This window comes from Pocillopora damicornis, chromosome 14 (genome assembly GCF_964200805.1).
Source record: "Pocillopora damicornis chromosome 14, jaPocDami1.2, whole genome shotgun sequence".
In the NCBI taxonomy this organism is placed as follows: Eukaryota; Metazoa; Cnidaria; class Anthozoa; order Scleractinia; family Pocilloporidae; genus Pocillopora; species Pocillopora damicornis.
The window spans coordinates 18,906,433-18,918,167 of NC_142683.1; the positions used below are offsets into that span (position 1 = coordinate 18,906,433).

General features: G+C 38.2%; 2 protein-coding genes across 2 annotated transcripts; one reads left to right on the top strand and one right to left on the bottom strand.

Annotated features, from left to right (window-relative positions):
- Positions 1-237: 237 nt before the first annotated feature.
- LOC113679732 (mitochondrial potassium channel) lies at positions 238-2,273 on the bottom strand. Its single transcript, XM_027196698.2, has 2 exons — positions 1,518-2,273; positions 238-982 (listed from the first exon to the last, which is right to left on the bottom strand). The coding sequence occupies exons 1-2, from the start codon at positions 2,176-2,178 to the stop codon at positions 288-290; spliced, it is 1,356 nt and encodes a 451-aa protein (XP_027052499.2). The 5' UTR covers positions 2,179-2,273; the 3' UTR covers positions 238-287.
- Positions 2,274-2,448: 175 nt separating this feature from the next.
- Positions 2,449-6,522, top strand: LOC113679733 (LETM1 domain-containing protein 1). Its single transcript, XM_027196699.2, has 7 exons — positions 2,449-2,868; positions 2,975-3,057; positions 4,038-4,224; positions 4,760-4,861; positions 5,184-5,336; positions 5,539-5,635; positions 6,098-6,522. Exons 1-7 carry the CDS (start codon positions 2,518-2,520, stop codon positions 6,199-6,201), a joined length of 1,077 nt encoding a protein of 358 aa, XP_027052500.2. The 5' UTR covers positions 2,449-2,517; the 3' UTR covers positions 6,202-6,522.
- The last annotated feature ends 5,213 nt before the right edge of the window (positions 6,523-11,735 follow it).

Here is an 11,735-nt window from a genome sequence, read left to right on the forward strand (position 1 = left end):
AGTATAACTTTACACATTCCAACCTGTCTTAAAGCTCTTCTTTACACCCTAACATCACACATTAAGGACACGAGAATAAAGGATATGATCACTAATCAAAGAAGCTCTTCATTGTTTAACAGTTTCTCCTTGTCAGCACCTTAGGAAATGTATAGAGAACAGTATGGAGAATATGCATACTGATGAAGGGTGCATAGGGTTAAAGAGAGGACTTAAATATAAAACAAAATTAACACCTTAGTTCAGTATACATTTATTACAAGTCATAACCTAAGATTTCTATTCATTTATTTGAAAAACTCATTTATAAGAACAGAAGCTGTCAATGCAGTACATACTAGTGATGTAAATGTACTTGCCTTGGTCCACCACTGTGTATTTTCAGCAAATTTGTCGGGTACATGCTGTGTTGAAGGTTCCACAGAGTCACTGGCAGAAAGAGACCTATCTTTAATGGACTTAACAAGTCTGTCTAGCTCCTCAACAGTTCTCTCTTTGCAGTGAAGAACAGAACTGTCGAGTGTAACTATGTTTTGTTGTAATGTCTTCAAATCTTCCTTCATTTCGTACCGATCAATTTTCAAGACCTCAAGAACTGAGTCAATTCTTGATACAACACTGTTTATCAGCTCTTCAATATTACCTTGGTTTTGACTCATGGGAGAGTGTGCACTCTTAAAATGCTCAGGATCCAAAGCTGGTTGAACATGGATCCCCAAGTCCTTTAAAGGATCCGAAATTAAATTTAGAGTAAGTAGGTTTAACAAGCCTGCCAACTCCTCAAATTTTTGCTCTAATAATTTACTTTGTGTAGATAAAGATTCCTTCAAATCATTTGTCTGGCTCCCTATTTGATTTTCCTGTCCTTTTACCAGATCAGCAAGCTCATCAGTCTTTCCTATCAATGTGTTCCCAGTTTCCTTGATGGAGTTCTTGATTTGCTTCAAGCGGATGTAGTTCACCAGAGTTGAGCCTAAGATTCCTGAAAATAAAGGAAAATGTCAACAGGTAAAATTACAACAAATCAGAGTTATTTACCTCTTAGACTCCTAAGATCTGAAAGCTCAGTCTCCTAACTAACTTGCAAATATATACTTACTGGACCTATTAGAGTTGTACAGCCACAACAAAACTAAAATGCTCTACTACTGCAATATTGCTGCATGACAAGTGCTTGTAAAATTGCATGCAGTGCACTTGAAAGTGATTCTTTGTATATTCAATCTTGTTGACTTCTACCACACCCTTAAGACTGGCCCAGGTGCGCTGTTTTATGCCAGATCTTCTTTGTCCAAGCTTTCACTCCCATGATCTGAATATCAATTCTCACTACTGTCTGCAATAAATTTCTCATAATATTAGATTTGAGAATTTCTAGTTAAATCAAACTATATTCCCTGGTTTACATTTTCATAACATCTTACCATTTTTCAGCCTGAAAGTATATCAATCTTTTGAGGAAAAATTCCCTTTTGATAACTATTCACAGTGATAGGGCTTAGGGCCAGCATACTTACCAAGTGCGGCACCACCAATAGAGCCAATCACAGACCAGTGTTTAGTCCTTTCCACTCTTGCCCTTTCTTTCTCGTGGGAGTCCCTCACAGCTCCTGACAGGATTGCAAACTGGTCTCTTTCCACAGCTTCCAAATCTTCGTATTCACCTTTCAACTTTTTTTCCTCCAGCAGAACCTTGTGTTCTTCTGTCGCTAAAGCTAGATAACGTTCGTCGTCTCGAGGAATCCGGTCTAACTTACAGCGAATGTCCCTTAGCTTTTCTTGCGCTGAATTCAGGTTTGATTTCGCGGACTGCACTTTACCCCGGGTAGACATAAATTCATTTTCTGCCTTTTTCACACCTGTCTGAGCTTCTTGTACATCGGAGATCCCTAAAAGATCATCCAACGCTTGAAAGAGCCCGCCAACTTTCTCGTAGGAATTTTTCACTACACGTTCACTCTTGATGGAAACGGCATTAGAAATCTTCGAGAACCACTGATCAGGCAAGTTCCGGTTGTTGAGAATATTTGTCCCGTGAACGAATCGAAATTGTACAATTTGCTTTGTCTTAGCGTTGATTTGAAAGCAGAGGGTGGAACATCGACTGCTTGTATGAAACAATAGTCTAGAGGATAACATTCTAACCGTCACAGAATTTGGAATTTTTTCAAGATTCATATGTGCAATCGGTCCGCCATGCTTCTTCACCCTTTTCGAGAAAAGATTGGGGCGAGGAAAAAAAAGATTTAATCTGACAATGCTGAGGGAGGAAGGGTAGGGAATATTTTTCAAACAGTTTTCTTCGTAATAGATAAATATCTAGGATGTATAAAACTAAATTATTTAAAAGTCGATGGTTCAAAAATTAGTTTTCTGACTGACTGAGAATACCAACAATTTTTTTTCTGAACCAATTTTAAAATTTAAAAAAAGCTCGCCCTACCCTATCCTCGCTAAGAAAATGATTTGGTAGCATGACCCCTAGTTACCAGTTACCCTCGGTATTCAGATGAAAACATGGCGACACCAAATGTGTGTCGCTTGCAGTGTTTGTATCCTCATGTTTTGAATTATCGCCAATACCACGGACTTCAGCAAGGGACATTTGTTTATTTAAGATTCACTGGAATTATTTACAATCGAAATGATGGTTTTCAAAAGAACTTTTCTACATCACCGAGAAATGCAGCGAGATCGGCAGATTTGACGAGATATCAAAAATTCCGCAAAGTTATTAGCACATTTGTGGCTGGAAGTAAACATCTAGGAAAAGATGTAAAAGTGATGTTTCAGATACAGCGAAAATTAAAGAGTAATAATTACAACTGGGAGGTCTTGAAAACAGAGGAAATATTACATCTACATCAGGTGAGAATGGTAAATTTGAAAGAGCTTTTCTTTTGCAAGATAAGTCCTTTGAAAAGTACTGGTACATGTCTTTGTTGAGGTTACAGTAAGCTTATGCATTTCACAGACAAGAAAAGATCTTCTGAAGAGTTTGCCTGTGGTTGTGGGATTCTTCATTCCATTCTTGGGTTATGCAGTTCCATTTGTAGCGTAAGTGTTTCAACAATTAAATCATGGTATAGATTGCAATGTACAAAATTGCTGTTTTTAAATTTAGCTATTGTTATTGGATTAGGAGAGATTATAGCCCCATGCTATTTTAACGCAAAGCTATTGTCCCAAATACAATCTATTATTTTTGCAATTGTCTTCTTTACTCAAGAACTGTATGCATGATGAAGTACGGGACTGTGTGTTTCACTCCTAAGTCCATTCCATATCCTAAGTCCATTCCATATCATAGTCATATTCACTTTTCTGTAAATTAGGTTGAAGCTTCTTCAATAAATGATTTGTGCTTAATTCTGGAAACTTATACAGTCAAAGTCAACTCTCATGTCCATTTTTAACTCTTTAACTCCCAGATCAAATTTGTAATTCTCCTTACTGTCAACCATACATTTCTTACAATGTTAGTTCAGATAATTTAGTATTGGATCAACCAATAATCCTGAAGATATATATTTTTTTAATCTCATCACTTGCCTGGTTGATATTATATTGATATTGTAAGGAGAAATTCTGTTTTGGTCACTCATGGGAGTGAAAGAGTTAACAGGATTATGATCAAAAAGGATAATATAGATTTAAGTTGTTCTTGTGAAGTGAGAAAGATGAAATACAAAACAGCAACAGAATTTGAAGCCATGACTAGTAGTAAGGTCCAGAGTAACTGACCCTCACCAACAGGGTAATTTCATATTATCAGCTACGTGGATAACATAAATTGGCCATCATAAAGAGTTTAAAAGCTGATGTTTCAAGCATTAGCTCCTTGTTAGAATGATGACAAAGGGCCATTGCTTGAAATGTCAGCTTTGAAACTCTACGGTGGCCAATTTACGTTATCAACTCAGTTGAAAATACTAAAGTACCTTGTTATACTCTCCCTCCAACACAGCACCACAGTTTCTTTAGAATCTTACCCCCTTTCTTCAATCAACTCTCAGCAATCTTTACCTAACTTTCAGATTCCTTTATCCAAAACAACTGTTATCTCATCATTATTGGCAACCTCACCAACGTGAAAAATTTGCTCAGCAAGATGTAAGAAGACGACGAAAACATCAACTTCCTCTTGTAAGAGAAGTTGGAAGATTGGCCTTAAGATACAAAGCAAGCAGATATTCTACAGACCTGATGTCCACCTCAGTTAAGGTATGGGAAAGGCTGAATTAACAAATAGATTCTATGTTGTCCAGGGTCTGTTCAGTTATAGATCACAAATGATGTTAAAATGTGGTGTGAACAAAAATAGTGGCACATGCAGCACAGCCTAAGGATATAACACAATGACCAAGCTCTATCTTGGCCCAGACCTCTCACCTTTGGGTCCAGGACACTAACTGTAAGGCCAGTCTGCCTCTCTTGCTTTTTTTCTTAAAATACCATTTATTTTTTATAAAGCATCTCAGAGGGCCAGGGTCTCAAATTCTTGAATCTGATGAGTTCATTGCTTGTTCATAACCATTACAGCTTTTTACAATACAAACCATAGTCCAGAATTTTATCTGCACCAAGTACAAAAAGTGGAAAAAAGCAAACCAGCAGAATAAAATAGATATCTAGTTATTACTGGACAGGGTTGGTCCATTTGAAAAAAAAAAAGCAGAGGGTCATTCTCAAGACCTTGGGACCAGTAACTAATTTTATCACTCAAGGATGAGTGACTCACTGCACTTGTTTATATTAGGCTGTAAACAAAAAGCATTTGTCCAATGAGGAACTGTTGCAAATGGCTGAATTCTTTGAAGGGAATCTTCTTGGCTTTGATCACTTACCACGCTACCATCTGGTGAGCAAATGAATTTCTTGTTCATTCTTTCCCTCATGCATGGTAAAAGTTTTAATTAGCAAATCTTTAGGATCTAGGGAGAAATATTTAAGAGAACAGCTGTCTACAAGGTAGCAATAGCTATGATTGTAATAATCATTTTTAAGGGAGGTAGAAAGTAGTTGGGGCTGGATGATAACCACAGAAGAAAACATTTCATCCTCATCTTTATTGTTTGATTGAAAATCAGATTTTTGATCTCTCCTTCAGATGCAAATCACAGGTTTCATTTCTGATGTAAAATTATGTTATCTGTTAATCTGTGTGTTTTTCCATTCCACAGAAAAAACTTAGCCAAGTGTGGTTAATTACTCCTTGGCTACCCAAGTCATTTTTGCGTATTCGCTTAAAGCGTTTGGTAAAATCAATTAAGAGGGAAGATGCTGCTATAAAGAAAGAGGGACTTGTGAATCTCCAAGAAGATCAACTGAAAGTGGTGAGAGAGATTTCTGAGTTAAGGATCATTCCTAGTTCCTCACCCTCTCTTAGGCCCAGTTTAGATTTTATTTATTTTTTTTGTTGGTTGTTGGGAGGTGGGGAAAAACAACAAAATAGAAACATAATTATTTAACATTAATGTTGGCCTGGAGGCAAACATAACTGGTGGTCTAACTCCTCATTTTCTTACTCATTTCCAGGTGTGTCACTCTAGAGGTCTGGACACAACTGATGTTGACCCAGAGGCACTGGTACAGTGGTTAGCAGAGTGGGTGGAGTTGTCTGATGCTGCAGGAGGTAATATTTTAATCACAGACTAAAAAAATTGATTTCATGAACTGGATGTTTTAGGCATTCACATGTGAACCTTAAAAGGCTGAGACACAGCAGAACTCGGTAAAAATTTCTATTGAATTTGCTACTCCCTAATCAAGTCACTGCAGCATGATTAATAGCTCAAACTCTACCCACTTTCAATTGAATATATGAGAATTAATGTGGGGGAAAATTGTGTCAACCCTGGATGACTTCTGCAAACTGAGGCAGAAACATTGAAAGTGAAAAACTAGCTTCTTAAAAGTATTACTTGTTACTCAAAAGAAAAAAATCCAATGAATTGACTGATTTATTTTTAACAACCAGGATTCACAAACTACAATTTGGCTTTGTTTGATGTTTTCTTTGTGTCTTTTTTTTCTATTAATTGTAATTATAGTAATGTAACTGTTTTGTGTACACATTCTCTCTTTCTCTTTACAGACACAGATGAATCTTTCTTGGCTCATTGTGCTGTTTTTAAGGCCATGAATTATTCAAAAGACAGAAAAACTGGAGATCAAGATTTGGTTGTGCAAAAAGGGTGATGCTGAAGATGTTAAGTCTTCCTGGAAAATATAGAATATTTATATAGAAAAAACCCTATGACTTGTTAACAGCACAATTTTATTTTCTTTAGTAAAGGGTGAGCACAAATTCACTTAACATAATACAATTTATAATTAGCCTTCACTGAATTATTACACTATGTAATACTTAAACATTTGTGTTATTTCTGGATGTTATTAATTTTTGTCAAAATTTTTGAACTTCCTGACAATTTTTCCTCAACAAAAATGAAGGGTATAATATGGTCATGTAAATTGTTCAAAGAATGTAGTTTCCTTACAATAAAACTTTTGTTACAGCATCAGTGTAAATTGTTTATTTTACCCTGATTTTGCCCCATACAAGACGCAAGTATTTCAAAACCCAGCTCTATAGGGGGGCCAAGGCAGTGCTGTTACATTTAAACATACAAAGGAAACAGGAAAAGGCAGCATCTCCACATACAGTTGCATACAGTTCTTAGGTAAAGAAAGCTATAGCGGAAACAGTAGATTTCTTTTGGGACTACATCGTTGTCTTCGAGTAGTGTGGGGTTGTGCAGGAAAGTCAGCTACCCTAAGTTCTTAATGAGATTTATAAGATGTAATCATTTAGAGCACAGACTCTTTACGTAATAGCTGTTTCGACAGCTAATTTCATTCGGTGCCGCACCGGAAGTGTTTGCCACCCGAAAGTCTTTGCGATTCAAACACTTCCGTTTTTGGTTTGTGGGGAATGGTAAATTCTACATCCACTGTAGAGGGTGTGAGTCCTTTTTGCATGATCAAACTCTCCCTCCATTTAGGAAAAAGGCTTTGTGTTTCTCGAAAATACCTTTTAATCTTCTAACCTCCATTCCCGTGATTCCTTGTAATTCTGCTTACATGTTTTGTTACAGAAACCTTCAAGACAAATGTCGGACGAATTGTGGATTGCATGTCGATCAAAGTTGACTGACAAGCTTGCTTTAAGATTATATTTAACTGGTGTGATGCCTGGGTTAGAGACTCCAGTACATTTCGCTGAAACAGCGGCAGATTGCTACGTTGATAATAGCGGAGCTCGCAGAGCGTAGCCCCATAATTATACAAAATAGTAGTAACACATCAAGCCGAAAAAATTTGGATGTACGACCGCACGACAGTACAAGGTGCTACTTTTAACATGCGTGGTCAACTGTACCGCGGGCACGCCAACGCCACGGCTTTGTTCAGTAGTCTAGTGGTCAGTGCACTGGGCTCCGAGTCGGACGACCATTGTTCTAGTTCTGGCCGGGGCAAGGCGCTGTGCCCTTGAGACGTGCGGGAAAAAAAAATGCGAGCTCCGCTTTTAGGCTTGGCTAAATCTATATATTAACGTTGGTGCAGTGGTAAACCTACTGTCTAGGGCTCCAGACGTTGCGGGAAAAGGTGTACGGAAGGCCTATTCCCTTGAAAAGTTCAATATTTATTCCGACGTTTAAAAAAAGTCAAGCTGGCGGAAAATAAATCGTAGGTTCGGGCCTACGGATCTCTTAGCTGACTATGCCCCCTGATGTATATTGGCGCCTTCCATTATTAAAGCGAAATCTTAAATTTACAGGAGCAAAGTCATAATTTTCTTAGTTTTTCATTACTTATTTTGGTCAGTTGAAAAGTTCGTTCTATCGGGCAACTACCGGCAAAATCATCAACGATTTAAGAGTTGGTTCTTACTTCAAGCCCTGCATACTTGATCTCATACTTAACAATTTCAGTGTTTTTATTGTCCTTAGGATTGATATTATTTTTTCCCAAAAAATGTCTTACAAAGCGCCGATCTACAGTTAAAGTCTACAGAGGCTGAAAAATTCGAGCCTGATCGAGTCGTTTAAATAGTCGGTAAACAGAGAAACTCCAAATGACCCACGTTCCAGCTACCCAAAAAGACTATCTGTAAAACAGTCATGGTGCTTAGAAAGTTTGATTGAATTCTCATTTCAAGGTTTATTTCAAGTTAAAGGCAATTTTCAAGTATGTAAAAAAGGTAACCTAAAAACAACTTCCGGTTGCCTCCTCCAGGAAGGAAGGGGTAGGGAGTGGGTGCGTGCGGGTGTTTCCGACTCCTCGGGCAAGAAAGAGCGCTTAGATAGGAAGTGGAGAGGCCATTCGGTAACTGATCAATAGTAACACAGAAACGCCATAAGAAGGCTTGGTTGCGATAAAATGGAAGACTTAAACGGATTTCATTTGAGCAGGCCAAAAATCATCGGCTCGACCTTTCCCTTTCAATGTTATACCGGTATCTCGATTTCAACATTATAAATAATAAATAAATATCTAAAAATATAAAAAATGAAACTTTTTTTTATTGAAACACAGCAGGAACCTCTGGAAAAATGTATGCAATTCGGTAGATGTTTGTTCGCATTAAGCCCAATCCGTTAAATGATCTTAAATCTGCACAGTCCTTGACATGATGCGGAAGAAGGTTCCATGCCAACGCGGCCCTGTGTTTATAAGAGGACCTGCCAATTTCAGATCTTGGTCTTGGCACTTCTATATTTAAAGAACTCCTTAAACTGTACTTGGGTTTTGCCTTAGAAATAAGAATATTCAGTTCCTCTGTATCTGAACCATGATAGGATTGGTAGGTCACAACCAGCAGCCTCTTTACATAATACGAAGAGATGGGATTCCATTGCCTCAATTTCTTGATCTCATCAGTTGGTCATAGGTAGCTTGTAGACAATCTATAATGCTCTCATATGAATACGTTCAATATCAATATCCTCCATAAGTGCCGAGGAAACAGAGCCCCAAACAACAATATTATACACAACACTAGGAATAATTGAGTTGAAATAGATAGATTCCAAAATGGAATGAGATAGGAATTTAATTCGTTTTAGAACAGCCAATTTCTTGTTAAACAATTTACAAATATTCCTAATATGATCCTGCCAAGATAAACTATTGTCAATAGTTAAGCCAAGACATTTAGATGAAGACTTGAGCAAGATGGTCTTGGTGCCATATGTTAAAGCTGGTTAGGGGGCAATAAAGTTTGATCTAGATATTATCATTGCTTCAGTCTTTGACTCATGAGCAATTAGTCTGATGGCTGTGCACCATGTGTGCAGCTGAAATAAAATTTGTCGAAGTGAAGAGATGATCATGTCTGTATCCTTACCAATGGCAAAAACCGTGGTTTCGTCAGCGAACATATAGAGATCACCACAAGATATAGATTCGGGCAGATCATTAACATATATTGAGAACAATCTCGGTCCCAGAATGGACCCTTGTGGTACTCCATACTTCACAGATTAACGAGCAGATTTCTTTCCAGAAATTTGAACAAACTGGTCCGGTTAGACAGGTAGTTTGCAAGCCAAGAGAAGAGATAGCCCGATATTCCAGTGGCCTTCAGTTTATCTAACAGAATGGATAGAATGGTTAACAAAGTCAAAGGTCTTCCCGAAGTCGACAAATAGTACTCCCGCTACCAGGCCTTGATCCAGAGCTGACTTCCAAGTTTCCGTCATATGAAGCAAGAGACCCTCGGTTGAACAATTTTTTCTAAAGCCCCACCGGTTGTAGGTGGTCGTGGGACTGTAAATGGTTTTTTACAGAATTACACACCACAGCCACAGTATCTTCCCAGGAATGCTAAGTAGAGAAATTGGTCTGTAGTTGTTCACATCACATGGTTTCCCTTTCTTGAACACAGGGGTAACATGAGATAGTTTCCAATTGTCTGAGAATGAAGCACTATTCAAGCTGTTCTTATAAAGTGGAAGTAAGCTGTAGGCAACTAATTCAGAGGATACAAAGAAAAGGTCCCTGGGTGAGACCAAATCTGGACCCGTAGCCTTCTTAGGGTTTGATGCCTTCTGGACAAGCTCCCAATTTATATCTGTGCAATCTTTAGTGGGAGTAATCCCTGTAACAAAGGTAGATATGGTTGACTTGTCTAGAGGATTTAACTGTGTTGTGAGGTTTTCAGTGACATTAATGAAAAAACTGTTGAGATGCTCTGTTTTCATTAAATCATCAGTTATTAGTTTGTTGTTGTTGTTGTAATCCATAACTGGGCCAAAGTTGGTAACTTTGTTTTTCCTTAGCACCTGGTTTGTCAGCTTCCAAAATTCTTTAGGATTGGTTGATTTGTTAAATTGATCATTCCAATAAGCCGCTTCGGCCCTCTTTAACAGATTTTTTTACCTCATTTCTTTTTTTTTCTATATTGGCTCCATTTCACTGGATTTTCAGAGGCTTTGGCCTCGTTTAAGAGTTTAAATCTTTTGTTCATTCCTTTCCTAATGGAAGAATCAGTCCACGGGAGGGATTTAGATCTGATCTTTGCTTTCCTGTATGGTAAATGGTCATTTATAATGTCGTTGTATAAGCTGTTCCAGATGAAGTGGCAATCATCGATATCATCAAACAAACTCACAAGATGCCAAGGAGCATGCTCAAAATCTGCATGTGTATTAAGTTGTTTTTTTCCACTTGTTTATATTTCTTTGTTGAGGTCACAAGTGACTTGGGATTACTTCTAGCCCTTTTAAAAACAGGAAAAATCAAATGGTGGTCGGATATTCCCAAGTCAATGGAACCAGACGTTTGAACTTTCGCTGGCTGACTTGTTACAATGAGGACTGTTGATGATGTTCTTCAGACCGTAGCTGCACAAAATCCTTCTGAAACGTCTCCCGAAATGAGACTCATTTGACTCTAGGCCGGGAGTTATGTCACTGTTTAAGTCACCCACTAGGATAATATTTTTTTAATAGGTGGGTCTCCGTAATGCCAAGAATATCAAAATTGGCAACCTCCAATAATAATTGGACCTCCGGAAGTTTGTTAACCAGGCCATTGATGTTTGAGTGGTCGATTTTAAGATTTTTATCTCCCACCAATTGTCAAAGGGAACGCAATGGATCTACAGGCTCCTGGATGTTAACGCTTGCAGATTCGTTGGTAGCGGGAACATGGAGGCGAGAATCGTTGAGAGTTAGCCCTATCTTAAGACAGGGAAGACAGACCCAGTGAAAAGAAGCCATGTTTTGAAAAACTTTATAATCCCTCGGCTTGACTTGTCCACATTTAATGTGACACTACTTATGGCACTAGTCACAATTTACAGCTCGGGGATTCCGTGCGACGGTCTTGGAGCAAACGGAACATTTGAAAGCATTTGTAACAGGACCAGGGTTAGAGGGAACATCATCACTAACAAGGAGTCGAGTCTGTTGAAAACACCTATCGGAATTTGCGTAGTAGCGGATCCTTGAGTGTAGGAAACTTTTTCCACGTATCGCTAAAACAAATTGGCGGACTTGTATTCACGGAGAGGAATGCTTGTGGTTTGCTGAAATTGCACCAGTGAAAAGGTCAAACTTTGCAAAATGAAATGTTGGAGTCCTTAGGAAGCAGGAAAAGTCGTATTCTTCTCGAAAAAGCAGAAGGTACGCAACTAGGAGCGACGAAAACCTAGAGGGATGAAATTCACGACCGCACGCTATAACTACCGCTGACCCAGTAAAAGAATAACCAATACCCAATAAAAA

Bases quoted from the DNA above. Each gene is read 5' to 3' on its own strand.
- LOC113679732 (XM_027196698.2), bottom strand. From the start codon at position 2,178: ATGAATCTTGAAAAAATTCCAAATTCTGTGACGGTTAGAATGTTATCC. The intron at 983-1,517 runs GTAAGTATGCTG...CTTTATTTTCAG, and splicing joins TATTGGTGGTGCCGCACTTG to GAATCTTAGGCTCAACTCTG.
- LOC113679733 (XM_027196699.2), top strand. From the start codon at position 2,518: ATGGCGACACCAAATGTGTGTCGCTTGCAGTGTTTGTATCCTCATGTT. The intron at 4,225-4,759 runs GTATGGGAAAGG...TGTTTATATTAG, and splicing joins TGATGTCCACCTCAGTTAAG to GCTGTAAACAAAAAGCATTT. The intron at 4,862-5,183 runs GTGAGCAAATGA...TCCATTCCACAG, and splicing joins ACTTACCACGCTACCATCTG to AAAAAACTTAGCCAAGTGTG.